Source organism: Hyperolius riggenbachi, chromosome 12 (genome assembly GCF_040937935.1).
Source record: "Hyperolius riggenbachi isolate aHypRig1 chromosome 12, aHypRig1.pri, whole genome shotgun sequence".
NCBI lineage: Eukaryota > Metazoa > Chordata > Amphibia > Anura > Hyperoliidae > Hyperolius > Hyperolius riggenbachi.
In genome coordinates this window covers 76,426,711-76,440,203 of record NC_090657.1, presented here as the reverse complement: position 1 = coordinate 76,440,203, position 13,493 = coordinate 76,426,711, and the positions used below count along the sequence as shown (strand labels likewise).

General features: G+C 44.9%; 1 protein-coding gene and 1 long non-coding RNA gene across 3 annotated transcripts in view; one reads left to right on the top strand and one right to left on the bottom strand.

Annotated features, from left to right (window-relative positions):
- Positions 1-262: 262 nt before the first annotated feature.
- The window catches only part of LOC137541142 (uncharacterized), a 33,249-nt gene continuing 20,018 nt past the window's right edge, over positions 263-13,493 (bottom strand). The window contains exons 3-6 of one of the 2 annotated variants that reach the window (XR_011025086.1): positions 11,977-12,129; positions 9,100-9,228; positions 3,610-3,676; positions 263-347 (exon numbers count right to left, since the gene is read on the bottom strand). This is a non-coding gene — a long non-coding RNA (uncharacterized lncRNA). Of the gene's footprint in view, positions 348-3,609; positions 3,677-8,502; positions 8,568-9,099; positions 9,229-11,976; positions 12,130-13,493 lie in introns of those variants that run through there. The other variant, XR_011025087.1, reaches the window with a different exon arrangement.
- On the top strand, positions 823-13,393 carry LOC137541141 (speedy protein 1-A-like). The gene is made up of 7 exons (XM_068262296.1): positions 823-1,007; positions 5,147-5,281; positions 5,889-6,010; positions 8,919-8,977; positions 9,097-9,182; positions 11,937-12,099; positions 12,795-13,393. Exons 1-7 carry the CDS (start codon positions 955-957, stop codon positions 12,969-12,971), a joined length of 795 nt encoding a protein of 264 aa, XP_068118397.1. The 5' UTR covers positions 823-954; the 3' UTR covers positions 12,972-13,393.

The window sequence follows — 13,493 nt, the reverse complement described above, 5'->3', positions numbered from 1 at the left end:
TTTACGTTTATTTATACATTTAATTAATTCAACAAATGTGTGTTCTAGTCTTTTATTTAGATGCAGAATGTCTACCAGGATTTTATTCTGGCATATTTTGGTGAGTTATGACTTAAGAATTGGAGGCCTAAAATTTTTGAAAAAGGTGTACCACTTTTGACTCATAATTCCAGACAGAAATGCATCACCAGGGAGGGTAAAGCAATACTACAGTGGAAATTTAAACAAAATAAAAAAATACAAATAAAAAAAAAGATACCTCGTCTGTCTTGCAGAGGAAGGATCTTGTTCTGGGGAAACGTGTTGATACGTGTTGTATCATCATCTTATATTATAGAAATGTAGCCCTGTATAAGAAGCATAAAGTACATGTGTGAGTGGTGCATGGGGGAATGGGGGGACAACATAGGTTGCTCCGTCTGGGGTGCTCAAAAGGACAGACGCTTTGCATTTTTTGGCCTTACCAGCGACTCCATCCTAACAAAAGAGTAGCTGTTCCCTTTAGGCATATACTGTATATATAGTATACTTGCTGTGCATTTAGGTTTGAAAAGGTATAGCCACTTGTTATTTTATAACTGGGAACAGCTGCAACTGTTTGATGTATTTTACGCTTCAGAATAACATTCTTCTAAATGTGTATCTTTTTTTTTTTTTAACAAACTGTCTGAACTTGGTATTAAAATCAGTAAAATGGCAGCCATATTGCTGCAGCCAGCTGGCAGTTGAGCTGCTCAGGTGCAGGGGGCTGGGCTAGAGGTCTGGCAGGAGGCTAACTGCCGTGAGGATGGCAGTTATTCGTCACTCGCTACAAGCATTGGATCAGGAAAGTCACCAGTTGATTTTTCTCCTGATTTCTTTTGCCTGAAGTGAATATTTTAACCTCCAGTCAGTTTTATTTAGCCAAAGCAACAGCCTACAGTGACACACTCCATCCAGTCACTGTATTTCACCATGTTTCTTCGTATTCTGATCAGCAAGATGGGCTCAAGAAGAGACAGCGACAGGTAAGAGGAGCCACCAGAGGGCAGCACAGAGTTGTGGGTGTATCATTCTGTCATTCATGTTGTAACTAAAGCAGAATAACATCCTCAATATAGTTTCTTATTAACCTCCTGGGCGGGATGGCTGAAATTATGGGGGCAGGATAAACGATCTGAAAGCGGTAGGCCCGACATGGGGCCTGCAGCTCAGAGACTCCCTGCTGGCGGTCGGGAGGCTTCTGGCGGCTCTGTCTGCTCCTGATGGCTTCTCCCACCCCTCCTGGCAGCCAGGAATCCTTTTCCTGTGGTGACCGACAGAAATGCTGCAATTTAATATGTGACAGCTCCTCTTCTGCAAGCAGAGCTGCGGATGGGAAAAGGACCCCCCTCTTCACTGATCAGCTGCCAAATACTGAAAAGTGACATTTATGAGCATTTTGTTGACACAAATTATATTGGGGTTTTTATTTTTTTTGTGGTTTATGAGATCTGGTGACCCCACACACATACATCTCAACTTTTTGAGATGAGAAAGAGGGACACTTAAAGAGAACCTGTACTGAGTAAAAATATTTAAAATAAACACATGAGGTAACTTTAAATGAACATTACAGAGTTACCTCACCAACAGTTCCTCTCAGAAGCTCACCATTTTCTTCTGACAATAATCCCATCCAGTTCTGACAATATTTTGTCAGATCTGAAACATATCAGTTGCTGTCAGTAAAATATCAGTTGCTGTCAGTTATAGCTGAGAGGAAAACGGATGTACCAGGTAATGTCTATGTTTCCCTATGGCTCAAGTGGGCGATGTTACAGTTTAACTGTGTGCTGACCAGAAAGCTGTTATGGGTAATGGCTATTTTCAAAATGGAGGACGGAAAATTCCCTTGATCATAGTGAACAAACAGGACGCGGGACAGGAGAAAGACACTGAGGAGTAGACTACATGGAAGGTAAGTATGACTTGTGTATGCTTATTTTGACTTTTATTTTCAGTACAGGTTTTCTTTAAGCCACGCCTCTGCCACGTCCCTGATCCCGCCCCGTCACACCCCTCGTCACGCATATCACAAAGATTTCATAAGAAAAATATGTTGTTTTATAATTCAAACCACACTGGTTCTTTCTATCCTGGTTCATTTTCCTCCATATTAACATTTGAAAATAATGTTTCTTCGTTTTCTGATCACCAAGATGGGCACAGGAAGAGACAGCGACAGGTAAGTACAGCCTCCAGGGGGCAGCATAGAGTTGTGGGTGTATCATTCAGTCATTAATGTAACTGAATCAGAATAAAATCCTCAATATAGGTTTTTATCAATAACTAGCTGACCTAAGCCTGTTGCGTCCTGTCCCAACGGCTGTCAGTGCTGGACATGCGCAGTAGCACAAAAGCACTGACACAGGGACATGGGACGCAGGGACACAGGAATCATACACCCAGCCACCCGCTGACCAGCCGCACTACCGGACGCCTGCTCAACCGCCGCCGCACGCTCACCAGCCGCACATCCGGCTGTCCGGTGACCTGCCGCACACCTGGCCGCCCACTCACACGCCGCCCGGTCGGCTGCCCGCTCGGCTCCCTGGTCCCGTCCTCCTGTCTCTGTGAGGCTGGGTCCGTGCTGCGCAAATGCGCACAGCAGTTCAGCACGGACAACGCTACACAGAGACAGCACACGCAGGGACACAGGGAGATTATTATAGAGGATGCTGAGAAATGCCTCTATTTAATGAGTGACAGCTCCTTTTCTGTAAGCAGAGCTGCAGATGGGAAAAAGATCCTCCTCTTCACTTAAATGATGAGCTCCCAAATACTGAAAAGAGACATTTCGGTACTTACATATTATACCATCTGAAGAGTTTGGCAGTTCCTCGTTTAGAAACCATTCAATATCCCCCAATATAATGCCCCTATTCCATGTTCCTCCATTACAAGCCCTCCATAATAACACCCATCCCATGTGCCTCCCTTCTACTGATATCTTTATATTGCTCGCTCACATTATAGTGTTCTCCATTTCAGTTTTCCCTTTGGGCCCATTCACACTTGTAAATGCAAAATGTTAGCGATTAGCGATAGCCTTTTGCACAGGTTATTTTACCGCGATTATCCCGGTAAAATCACTGTAAGATCACAAAGTTCCCGCTTTATTTGCAATCGCGATTAGCATTTTTATAGCATGCTAATCACGATTGCTCTTCAATAGCGGGAAAACGCTACATGCGATGTGTTTAGCAATTGCTGCCAATTGCGAATCACCTGTGATCGGTGGCAGTGAGGTCACTGCCATATAGTAAAAAGGCACTAACGGCTCGGCGATTAGTGGTAAACGTCCGCTATTCACCCTAGTGTGGATGGGCCCTTTGTATCGTTTCCCCATTATAGAGCTCACCACACAGGAGTGTAACAACAGAATAGCATGGCTGGTTCTATTCATTGTTGGGAGAAGTGGAATGTAACTATAGATTAGCAGGAAATTACAGACACGCGACATGTGACCACTTCCTGTGTTTTCCACTCCTCACTGAGGCAGCAATAGGGCTGACAGGTTCACAGACACCAGATCATCACATAAATCATCCGTACAGAGGTCATGGTTTACACACAGATCACTTTTACCTCAGAGTACAGGTGTTCCATTTTTTCCTTTCTGGGATTCCCAAAATTCTTCCAGATGCTGCGTTGCCTATAAAAAGGATAAAGACACATCAGATAAATGATCCAACATGAAGTGCCACACAATGCAGTCTCATGCTAGTAGGTGTAGGTCACGGCTGAGTCACTACTGGCAGATATGTAATCAGTGGGCTTATATTATGGAGCTACAAATGCGTTTTAACTAAAGGGGCATTTGGTTTTCTTTGTGCCTTGTGCAAAACATCTCAGTGGTTCTAAATCTACACATTATAACTGTTTATCCTGTGTAAGACTCTCTTATGCCATTCTCTAGATCAGGGTGGGCAAACTTTTTGGCCTGAGGGCCACATTGGGTTCTCAAGTTGGACAGGGGAGCCGGAGTGCAAAATTGGGTGTGGGTATGACAGGATGGGGGAGGGGGGACAGGAGTGCGATGTGCTTTAAAATGGTTGTGGCCATGACCGGATGACGGCGGAGCTAACTGTAATTTAACAGTGCAACGCAAAGACAGTGGGCCCAAGTTTTCTCCCAAAACACAGGCAAAGTAACCCAAAAGGTAATTAAACAACATTCCCCTCACCCACAAACAACAAAGGGACAGCAGACAGACCCCTCAGACAGCAAGATACATAATGTGGCAGCATTTCACCAGAAAATGCACATAATGGTGCAGCCTTTCCTTGGAAAATTCACATAATTGTGCAGCCTTTTTCCAGAAAATACATGGAATGTGAGCAGCTTCCACCAGAAAATACAGAGAATGTGAGCAGCTTTCACCAGAAAATAAACGTAAAGTGAGCAGCTGTCACCAGAAAATACAGAGAATGTGAGCAGCTTTCACCAGAAAATACACGCAATGTGAGCAGCTTTCACCAGAAAATACATGCAATGTGGGCACCTGTAAAAAAAAAATGAACCATTTACTCACCTGGAAGAAGACTCCTCTCCCGGCCTCCACTGCGCAGCTCCCCTGATGATCTTCCGTGCAGCCAGCGGCTGACAGGCAGACCAGGGCTACAGGAAAATGGAGCCCGAAGCCCTGCACTGGAGACACAAATATTCTCCAAGGCTTCGGGCATCATTTTCCCATAGTCCTGCTCTGGCTGCCGGAATCCACAATCCCGCAGGCAGGAGGTGATCTGCAGGCTGCTGCCGGTGAATTATTAGACGCCGCAAGTCAATTCACCTCCTGTGGGGCCAAGCAATACCGGCCCAGCATCGGCAGGCTGGATGAAATGGCCTAGCGGGCCGAATCCGGCCCGCGGGCTGTAGTTTGCCCCCCCCCTGCTCTTGATCTATAGCTATACCTTACACTGATGAAACCTAGATAACTTGAAACAGCTCTCTGCTAGTTGGATTATATGGCTGTACATAAAAAGGGGATTCCAGAGGCGCCACCAACATTTGTCTCTCCCCAAACTAATAGTTAAAAAATAATATAAGAAAATGCTTGCTGTGATACTGTTCATCTAATAAAATGTTTGAACTTTCAGTTACTATTTTATATCTTCTCTTACAGAGACAAGACCACCAGTCCCTCTGCTGTGCCTCCAGCCTGTCCTGTGCCTCCTGTGCCACCGCCAGCCTGTCCTGCAGAAGTACAGAAGACTCTGCCACCCATCAGCAGAGCTTCACCTCTTCCTGCTAGGGCACAGTAAGTAGGATTACACACATTACCATGTGTTTCCATGTATTATTATTATTGATTTATAAAGCGCCAACATATTCCATGGCGCTGTACATAGAATGTAATTGAAGCAATGGTTCATAAATGTACTTCTTGTAACCAAACAAGGCTGCAGTTATATGCAGGTGTACAAAAACCCAGCTTTCACTAAAGCCCCACATTGCTGCAGATCACAGCTTTTCTACAAGGTTAAAGCAAACCTGTAAGGAGAAAAAAGTAAGTCTTGATAGGAATGGCTGGTGCCTGGTACCTGCCCCCTTGCCCATTATAATAGAAAAGGCTGCTGCCATATTGGGCAACTGGGCGGAGCTACTGGGTAGAGTTTGATAACTTTTGGTACATGTTAGCAGACAGTTTTCAATAAATCCAGTCGGGGTTTGCTGGATCCCTTGTTCTGTCCAGTGTTCCCCAACCTTTAGTAAATCTTCCCTATCTGCACATAGTAACTTCCCCTGATCTGTATATCTTTCTTTGGACGCTGCCATCCTCCTCATCAAGTAGTTTACAGATTTGCAGAATATCTTTCCCAGCATGCATTGCCAGATATATAAACGTGTGTAATTTCTACCTACAGGAGTGTGGAGACTGTGACTGACCCAGACGGACAGACAGCGGAGACAGGATGCCTCTCATCCCACCCTCAGAAGCCGGCCAACATTACACGAGCCATGAGGAAAGCCTTCTACAAGCTTCTTGGTCAGATATTTACCCTCTTCACCATTATCAGAACCTGTTAGGCTGATTTATGAAGATAGTGCAAAGAAAACTGGAGCAAAAATGGAGCAGTTGGTCACAGCAACCAATTCAGTTTCATCTGTTCATGAAACAAGGATTGTGATTTGTTGCCAGGTGTAAAGGCAGCCATACACTGGTCGATGTGCCATCAGATCGACCAGCTGACAGATCCCTATCTGATCGAATCTGATCAGATAGGGATCGTATGGCTGCCTTTACTGCAAACAGATTGTGAATCGATTTCAGCCTGAAACCGATCACAATCTGTTCAGCTGCTCCTGCCGCCTGTCCTCCCCCCGCGCATACATTACCTGACGCTGGCTCCCGGGCATCTTCTCCACGCTGCACCGCTCTGTTCTTGCTCCATCTCGGCGCTTCCTGTGTCACTCCGTGACCAGGAAGTTCAAATAGAGCGCCCTCTATTTGAACTTCCTGGGTCACTGCAGTGACCCAGGAAGCGCCGGGATGGAGCGGGTGCAGCGCTGAGAAGATGCGGAGAAGACGCCCGGGAGCCCGCATCAGGTAATGTATTTTTCATCGGATCGGCCGCCGCTAGCGACGCGCACTTTACCCGCGGGCGATCGAGGGTAATTTCCCGCACGGCGCGATCGACGGACCGATCCGATTTCGGGAGGAAATCGGATCGTCGGCGGCGTTTACCGCGAACGATTGGCAGCAGATTCGATCCCAGGATCGAATCTGCTGACGAAACGGCCGGGAATCGGGCCAGTGTATGGCCACCTTAACTGCTCCACTTCTGATCACGGTAACTTTGCACTTGTGGTGATAAATCAGCCAGCTGTCTTTGAATTAGTTCCTAATTTATAAGCTTATTCTGAATTGTATTTTTATAGTTTGGACAGTATAGGTGAAGATTAGAATATTTGCTATAATGGACCCTGGGATAATGGGGAAGATAACTGGGGTGGGGCACAGCTGAGGGCACAGGAATGGAAATAAGTCAGGGGGGGGGGGGGGGCACATCTTAGGTGGTAAAGCTGCATAGTATACAGTACTACCACCAGACTATTTAACATTTAAAAAAATATCTCAAATACCATATAACATAGGGAGCCTGAGTATCAAAATCACATATAAATTTATTAATTATTCAAGAAATTGCAGTATAACCATAGATCACACACTTTAAAAAAAACACTTAAAACTCTCCTATCCATAGACTAAAGATCACATCAAAGCAATAGGCATATAGGTGCACCTATATTCATTTATCCGGATATATATCTCTTCAGGCCCCTTTGCTGTATTGTGATAATGCTATGGATTGTCCGGAGGTAGAGCTGTACCTGCTTCTGCTTATGGCTGGATGCCGCTGAATGCAGTTGAAATATGGTTAACCCCTGAAGTGCTGTGGAAAACCTGCTTGCTATATTGCTTTGGTTGCTGCTTGGCTGTGAGGGTTTTGCATATTTTACTCAATTCATGTAATGAGGGCGTACGCATGCTACATTTATGCAGAGGTGTGCTAAAAGTTTGCACACGGGAGGATTGAAGATACAAAAAAGGTGTCCATCGGATGTTGTCAATCCATAGCATTATCACAATACAGCAAAGGGGCCTGAAGAGATATATATCCGGATAAATGAATATAGGTGCACCTATATGCCTATTGCTTTGATGTGATCTTTAGTCTATGGATAGGAGAGTTTTAAGTGTTTTTAAAGTGTGTGATCTATGGTTATACTGCAATTTCTTGAATAATTAATAAATTTATATGTGATTTTGATACTCAGGCTCCCTATGTTATATGGTATTTGAGATATTTATTAGATGTATAGGTGAGACAGAGGTGTGATTATTTATAGAGGTAGATATCCCTCAATTATGCAATATATGATTTAAAAAAAATAACCTTAGGTGGTAAAGCTGCATAGTATACAGTACTACCACCAGACTATTTAACATTTAAAAAAAATAAATTTTATTCTCCTGGATATGTAAAAAAAATCTATATAAACACCTGCAGCTGCCATGAGATTGCCTCACCTAAGCTCTCATACTGAATCCTATGGAGCTGAATTCTTGGCAGCCATTAGAAGTGACATGTGAGGAGGTGTGTAGTCCAGAGAAGTCCCAAGGCTTCCTACGGATACAGTATATTAATGTCAAATTCTGAATAAATGCAAAGTGATGAGGTACTCACAAAGGTGGGTTGCAAGACCAGCAACCACAGTATAAAAACAAGTGAGGAAATCCTGTCCCCACTCGGGCTTTTTGTCTTCAAATTTATGGGTCACACTCCAGAAAAAACGATTGTTCGGGTACAGAAAACAAACAATTGACAGCAACCTCTAATAGCTAGGGGGCTGTAAACAATATCACTGGGAGGGAGAAGGTGCCCCAAAAAATAACCATGGATGTAATAAATACAAAATGGCTTACCTCTAACAAGAAGGGACAACGCCAATATAGGAAAACATTTTTAATAATTAGACACAAAAACGATAACACGTTTCGCGGAGCACAGTCCGCTTCCTCAGATCAAATAAAGCAGTGTCTGAAAAGATGAATATTGTAGACACTCCTTAGCACAATACACAAAAATACAATATTAAATATTAAAATATGGGTAAATAAACCATCATCTTTTTTTTTTCAATCATATATTTCCTCTCCTCCTCTTCCTTTGTGTATCTATAACCTCATAAAATATATTATTATTATTATAAGCATGATTAGAAGTGACAGGCTGCCTAGTGGTGAGTTTGCAGGGGGTGTGGCTATGGGAGGAGTCTGTAATGGGAGTTCAGGGCCATGACGATGGATAACAAACTTCTCTTCTCTATAGTACAGTAAATTATATAACTATTATAGTTCCAATATCTGACTGTTTTATTCTATTCAACAGACATTCCACAGATCAAGCATCTCTTTGAGCTGGACGGATGCCGCAGAGTCTCAGACAAGGTAAATATCAGCAAATAATGAATGGGATTATTATGCTGTTTTCTCACACAAACACACTGAGAATACAGAATAGATTTCCTATTAATAAATGCTAATGTTCTCTGTAATTGTCATTTCAGTACCTGCTGGCCCCGGTCCTCATCTATTTCCACAGAGCTGGCCTTTCCATCGAGGAATGTACCGTCCAGAATTTCTTTGCTGCTTTGTAAGTATTGGAGTTCCTCTCCTCATTCATATTTCCAGATAACTGGCTGTAATATATCAGGCAAGAGAACTGAATGTCTATTAGAGCACCACTGCAATAATTATTTTTATTTTCTACCACCTAAGAGGTTTATGTACTGCTTACCTGAAAAGCTACCCATCATACTCACCTACATGATCGGGTCCTAGACTCTGGAGTGTCATGTGACCTTCCATCCACACAGACCATCTTCTCCATACCAGCTTCAGATCTTTGTTTTTAGATGCTGACCCCAGACCCCAAGTCATCTCATCCCACAGACATGAACTGGACAGACTAGTCCTAACCCCTTCCATAACCCTCCATGCTGCATTTCACATTGTCACATGACACACCCACAATCCCCAGTTCCTTAGCCACACCTCCTATCATAGCACAGGTTAACGTTCTTCTTCATTTTAAGAGAAGAAAACCAGAGGTAACGGCTAAAAAAAGACATTATCGGCTATCGGCAAACTGAAACACCGCTTTGAAAGAACTCTGTATCTGGAAGACCATTATTTTAAATAAAAATGGCGTGTCACAAACTGCTACATTTGTGTGAAAAAATATTTAATTACCGTACTGCGGTACTTGAAATCTACGCTGTGTTTAGGGCTGCTTATTCTTGCCAGGGCATAGATTTCAATTACCGCACCGCATGGACTCACCGCTACCGCCGATGGTGCCGCTCTCCCGTCGCTGAAGCTCACTCGCCCTGCAGTCGGTGTAAGCTGGTCAGGAGCCGTTTTCATTGGCTCCTGACCCCACAATCACTGTGATCTCATTGCCACTACCATTACAGCAAGCATGGACCTTCCCAGTAATGGCCTTCAGTGTAGTACATATAAAATGCAGCCGGCTCTACAGATAGCTATGACTGTGCTGCTTGTTCTGGCTGCCTGCCTGTGGGGATCTGCTCAGGATGGAAGTCACTGAAGCTTGCTCTGTATGAGCGGCCAGAGATTACTGTGGTCTCCTCATGTGCTGACCTGGCTTCAGTGACTTCTGCACTGACCATGTGATCTCCATCCACACAGGCCGGAAGCTGGAAGGGACAGAATGGGTGCCCGGCATCTGGTGGGTCAGGCAGCCCATTACACCCTACTGAACACGGGGGGCGTCTTCATCTGTAGCAGTGATGGCCAATATTAGGGAATTGTAATGTTTGCTGCAATCACTACAGTGGAATTTCACTTGTAGATCTTCCCCATTATAAGTACAAACATCATTCCACATAGACTGGGGTTTCACGGAACCATGATTTCCCCATCAGATAGTGCTGCCATATACAGAGATGCGATGATGCTAGATTGCTGTTTATTGGTGACATGTCAGGGCATAGGAGACTGTTAGATGCCAATGTCAGGGCAAAGGAGACTTTTAGATGCCAATGTCAGGGCATAGTAGACTGTTAGATGCCAATGTCAGGGTGTGGGAGAATATTAGATGCCAATGTCAGGGCATAGGAGACTGTTAGATGCCAATGTCAGGGCATAGGAGACTGTTAGATTCCAATGTCAGGACATAGGAGACGGTTCGATGCCAATTTCAGGGTGTGGGAGAATATTAGATGCCAATGTCAGGGCATAGGTGACTGTTAGATGCCAATGTCAGGGCATAGTAGACTGCCAGATGCCAATGTCAGGGCATAGGAGACTTTTAGATGCCAATGTCAGGGCATAGTAGACTGCTAGATGCCAATGTCAGGGCATGGGAGACTGTTAGATGTCAATGTCAGGGCATAGCAGACCGTTCAATGCCAATGTCAGGGCATAAGAGACTGTTAGATGCCAATGTCAGGGCAAAGGAGATTTTTAGATGCCAATGTCAGGGTATAGGAGACTGTTAGATGCCAATGTCAGGGCATAGGAGATTGTTAGAAGCCAATGGCAGGGCATGGGAAACTGTTAGAAGCCAATGTCAGGGCATAGGAGACTGTTAGAAGCCAATGCCAGGGCATAGGAGACTGTTAGAAGCCAATGTCAGGGCATAGGAGACTGTTAGATGCCAATGTCAGTGCATAGGTGAATTTTAAATGCCAATGTCAGGGCATAGGAGACTGTTAGATGCCAATGTCAGGGCATAGGAGACTGTTAGATGCCAATGTCAGGGCATAGGAGACTGTTAGAAGCCAATGTCCAGGCATATTATCACTTAATTAAGGTAAACCTATGCGAAAAACTCACAAAAGGTACATTTACCTGAGGAGAGGGAAGCCTTTGGGTGATTCAGAGGCTTCTCCTATCTTTCTGCTGCCCATCTCTATCTCTATCTCACCGGGACCCTCTTCCTCTGCATGGCTGTGCTCCTTTCCATGTACAAGCGTGGCCACACTGCGTAGGTGCACAGATGGCCAGTGCCTGCACCGTAGCACAGAGCTGATGGTGTACGGAGGACAGAGCCATGCATGAGTGGCTCCATGCTACTGGGCAGATGTGGGCCATCCGTGCATCTCCACAGTGCGGCCACGCTCAGAAACCGATCTATTCAACAAGTCCTTGTCCAATCAGTGCAGAGGGTCCCAGCACTGGATCAGTGGGGCGTGGAGGATGGGGGAGGCCTCTAGATTATATAGAGTCTTCCTTGCACTGAGGTAAGTATCTTTTCCTTTTCTTTTTCTTCCAGGTACACTTTCAACTGAGCACAATTCCATTTATAGCTACATATTACAATTCAGCAATGCATATGTGTATGTCTCTATAGCAAATACTTATTCTGCCATAATGTCTGCAGGTATCTTGCAAATGAGATGGAGGAGGATGTGGATACCTACACGTGCGTCTTCCTATTCGGTGCAGAATTCTTTGTCAACAGGAAGGAGTTTGATGATGTTGTGTGGTCCCTGTACCGACGCCTGAACTACAGTGCCTGGGTCAGTCCAGAGGAATGTCGTCATGTAAGTACAGCCCGAGCCCTAAACATTATCCTAAAATGTGATGGAAAAATGATATGTAAGTAGGATGTTATAAGTTACAACCATCACAGCAGAAACCTTATGAGCCTCATTTACTAAGCAGAAGGATTGCACAATGGATCCCTTAGCATAGTGTGGCTGTGATTGGCTGAGTAGCAGGTGAGCAGCACAGTACATAGACACAGCGAGTTATCTTCTGTATTGCTGGAGCCATGCCTGGCACCTTCTGCATCAATGCACAGCTCCACTGAAATACACAGGGAACCACTCCATGTGCAGCACCGGCCATGTCACTGCTCACATGCCACACCAACCACACTGTTATTACACATCATATAATACATGAGGACAGCATGCCCCGATCCCCAGCATTACTAGCCCCGGTACCCCATGCAGGCTAGTATTTACCAGCAAGCCCGTTAGCAAGGATCTCCATCCTCAGCAGTACCAGCCCACTGCTGCATATAATCTGGGGTACACTGCAAAAGGGGGCATGTCACTGGGTCATGTAAACACACATGGAGATCAGACCTCCGATTTTACGTCAAGCTCTAGTTGTCTCCATTCAGTCACAGTATTGTATCATTTCTTATAAAACACAACCTGAAATATTCTTTATCTTCTCTGCTTTATACTTCCTTCCAGCGTTACTAATATGAATTTATATCTTTTATTAGGTCATGAGGTTTCAGTTTCACTGGGCATGGAGGAGACAGAGGATGGCCTATCACGGACCGGCCATCATGGAGAAGTACAGGTCCGACAGCGAAAAGAAGGGGATGCATCCGTCAAGAGGTTACACCTGTGACCGTTGTGAGAGGTCCAGGAACCAAACCTGTTGCATCTTGCAGTAACTGTCATCTACTGCACCTCCCCCTCCCCTGCCCCTACCATCTTCTCTACAGACTGTGACCATCTGCAGTGACTGTCACCTCCTGCTTCCTCTGACACATTCAAGCTCTTCCCATCTCCTCCTATCTTGTCATCTCAAGCAGCTTGTCACCATCTACAGCTCTTGCCATCATCTACAGTGTCATCTTCAGAAGCTCCTATCATCTCCTGTAGTGCCGGTCATTTCCTGCACTGACTGTCTACTTCAACTCAACTCCTGCAGTATCTGTCATCTCCTGCAGTGGTCGACCTTCAATACAGTTCCTGCAGTGCCCATCATCTGCAGCGACTGTCCTTCAATATAGTTCCTGCGGTGCCCATCATCTGCAGCGACCGTCCTTCAATACAGTTCCTGCGGTGCCCATCATCTGCAGCGATCGTCCTTCAATATAGTTCCTGCGGTGCCCATCATCTGCAGCGATCGTCCTTTAATACAGTTTCTGCAGTGCCCATCTGCAGCGATCGTCCTTCAATACAGTTCCTGC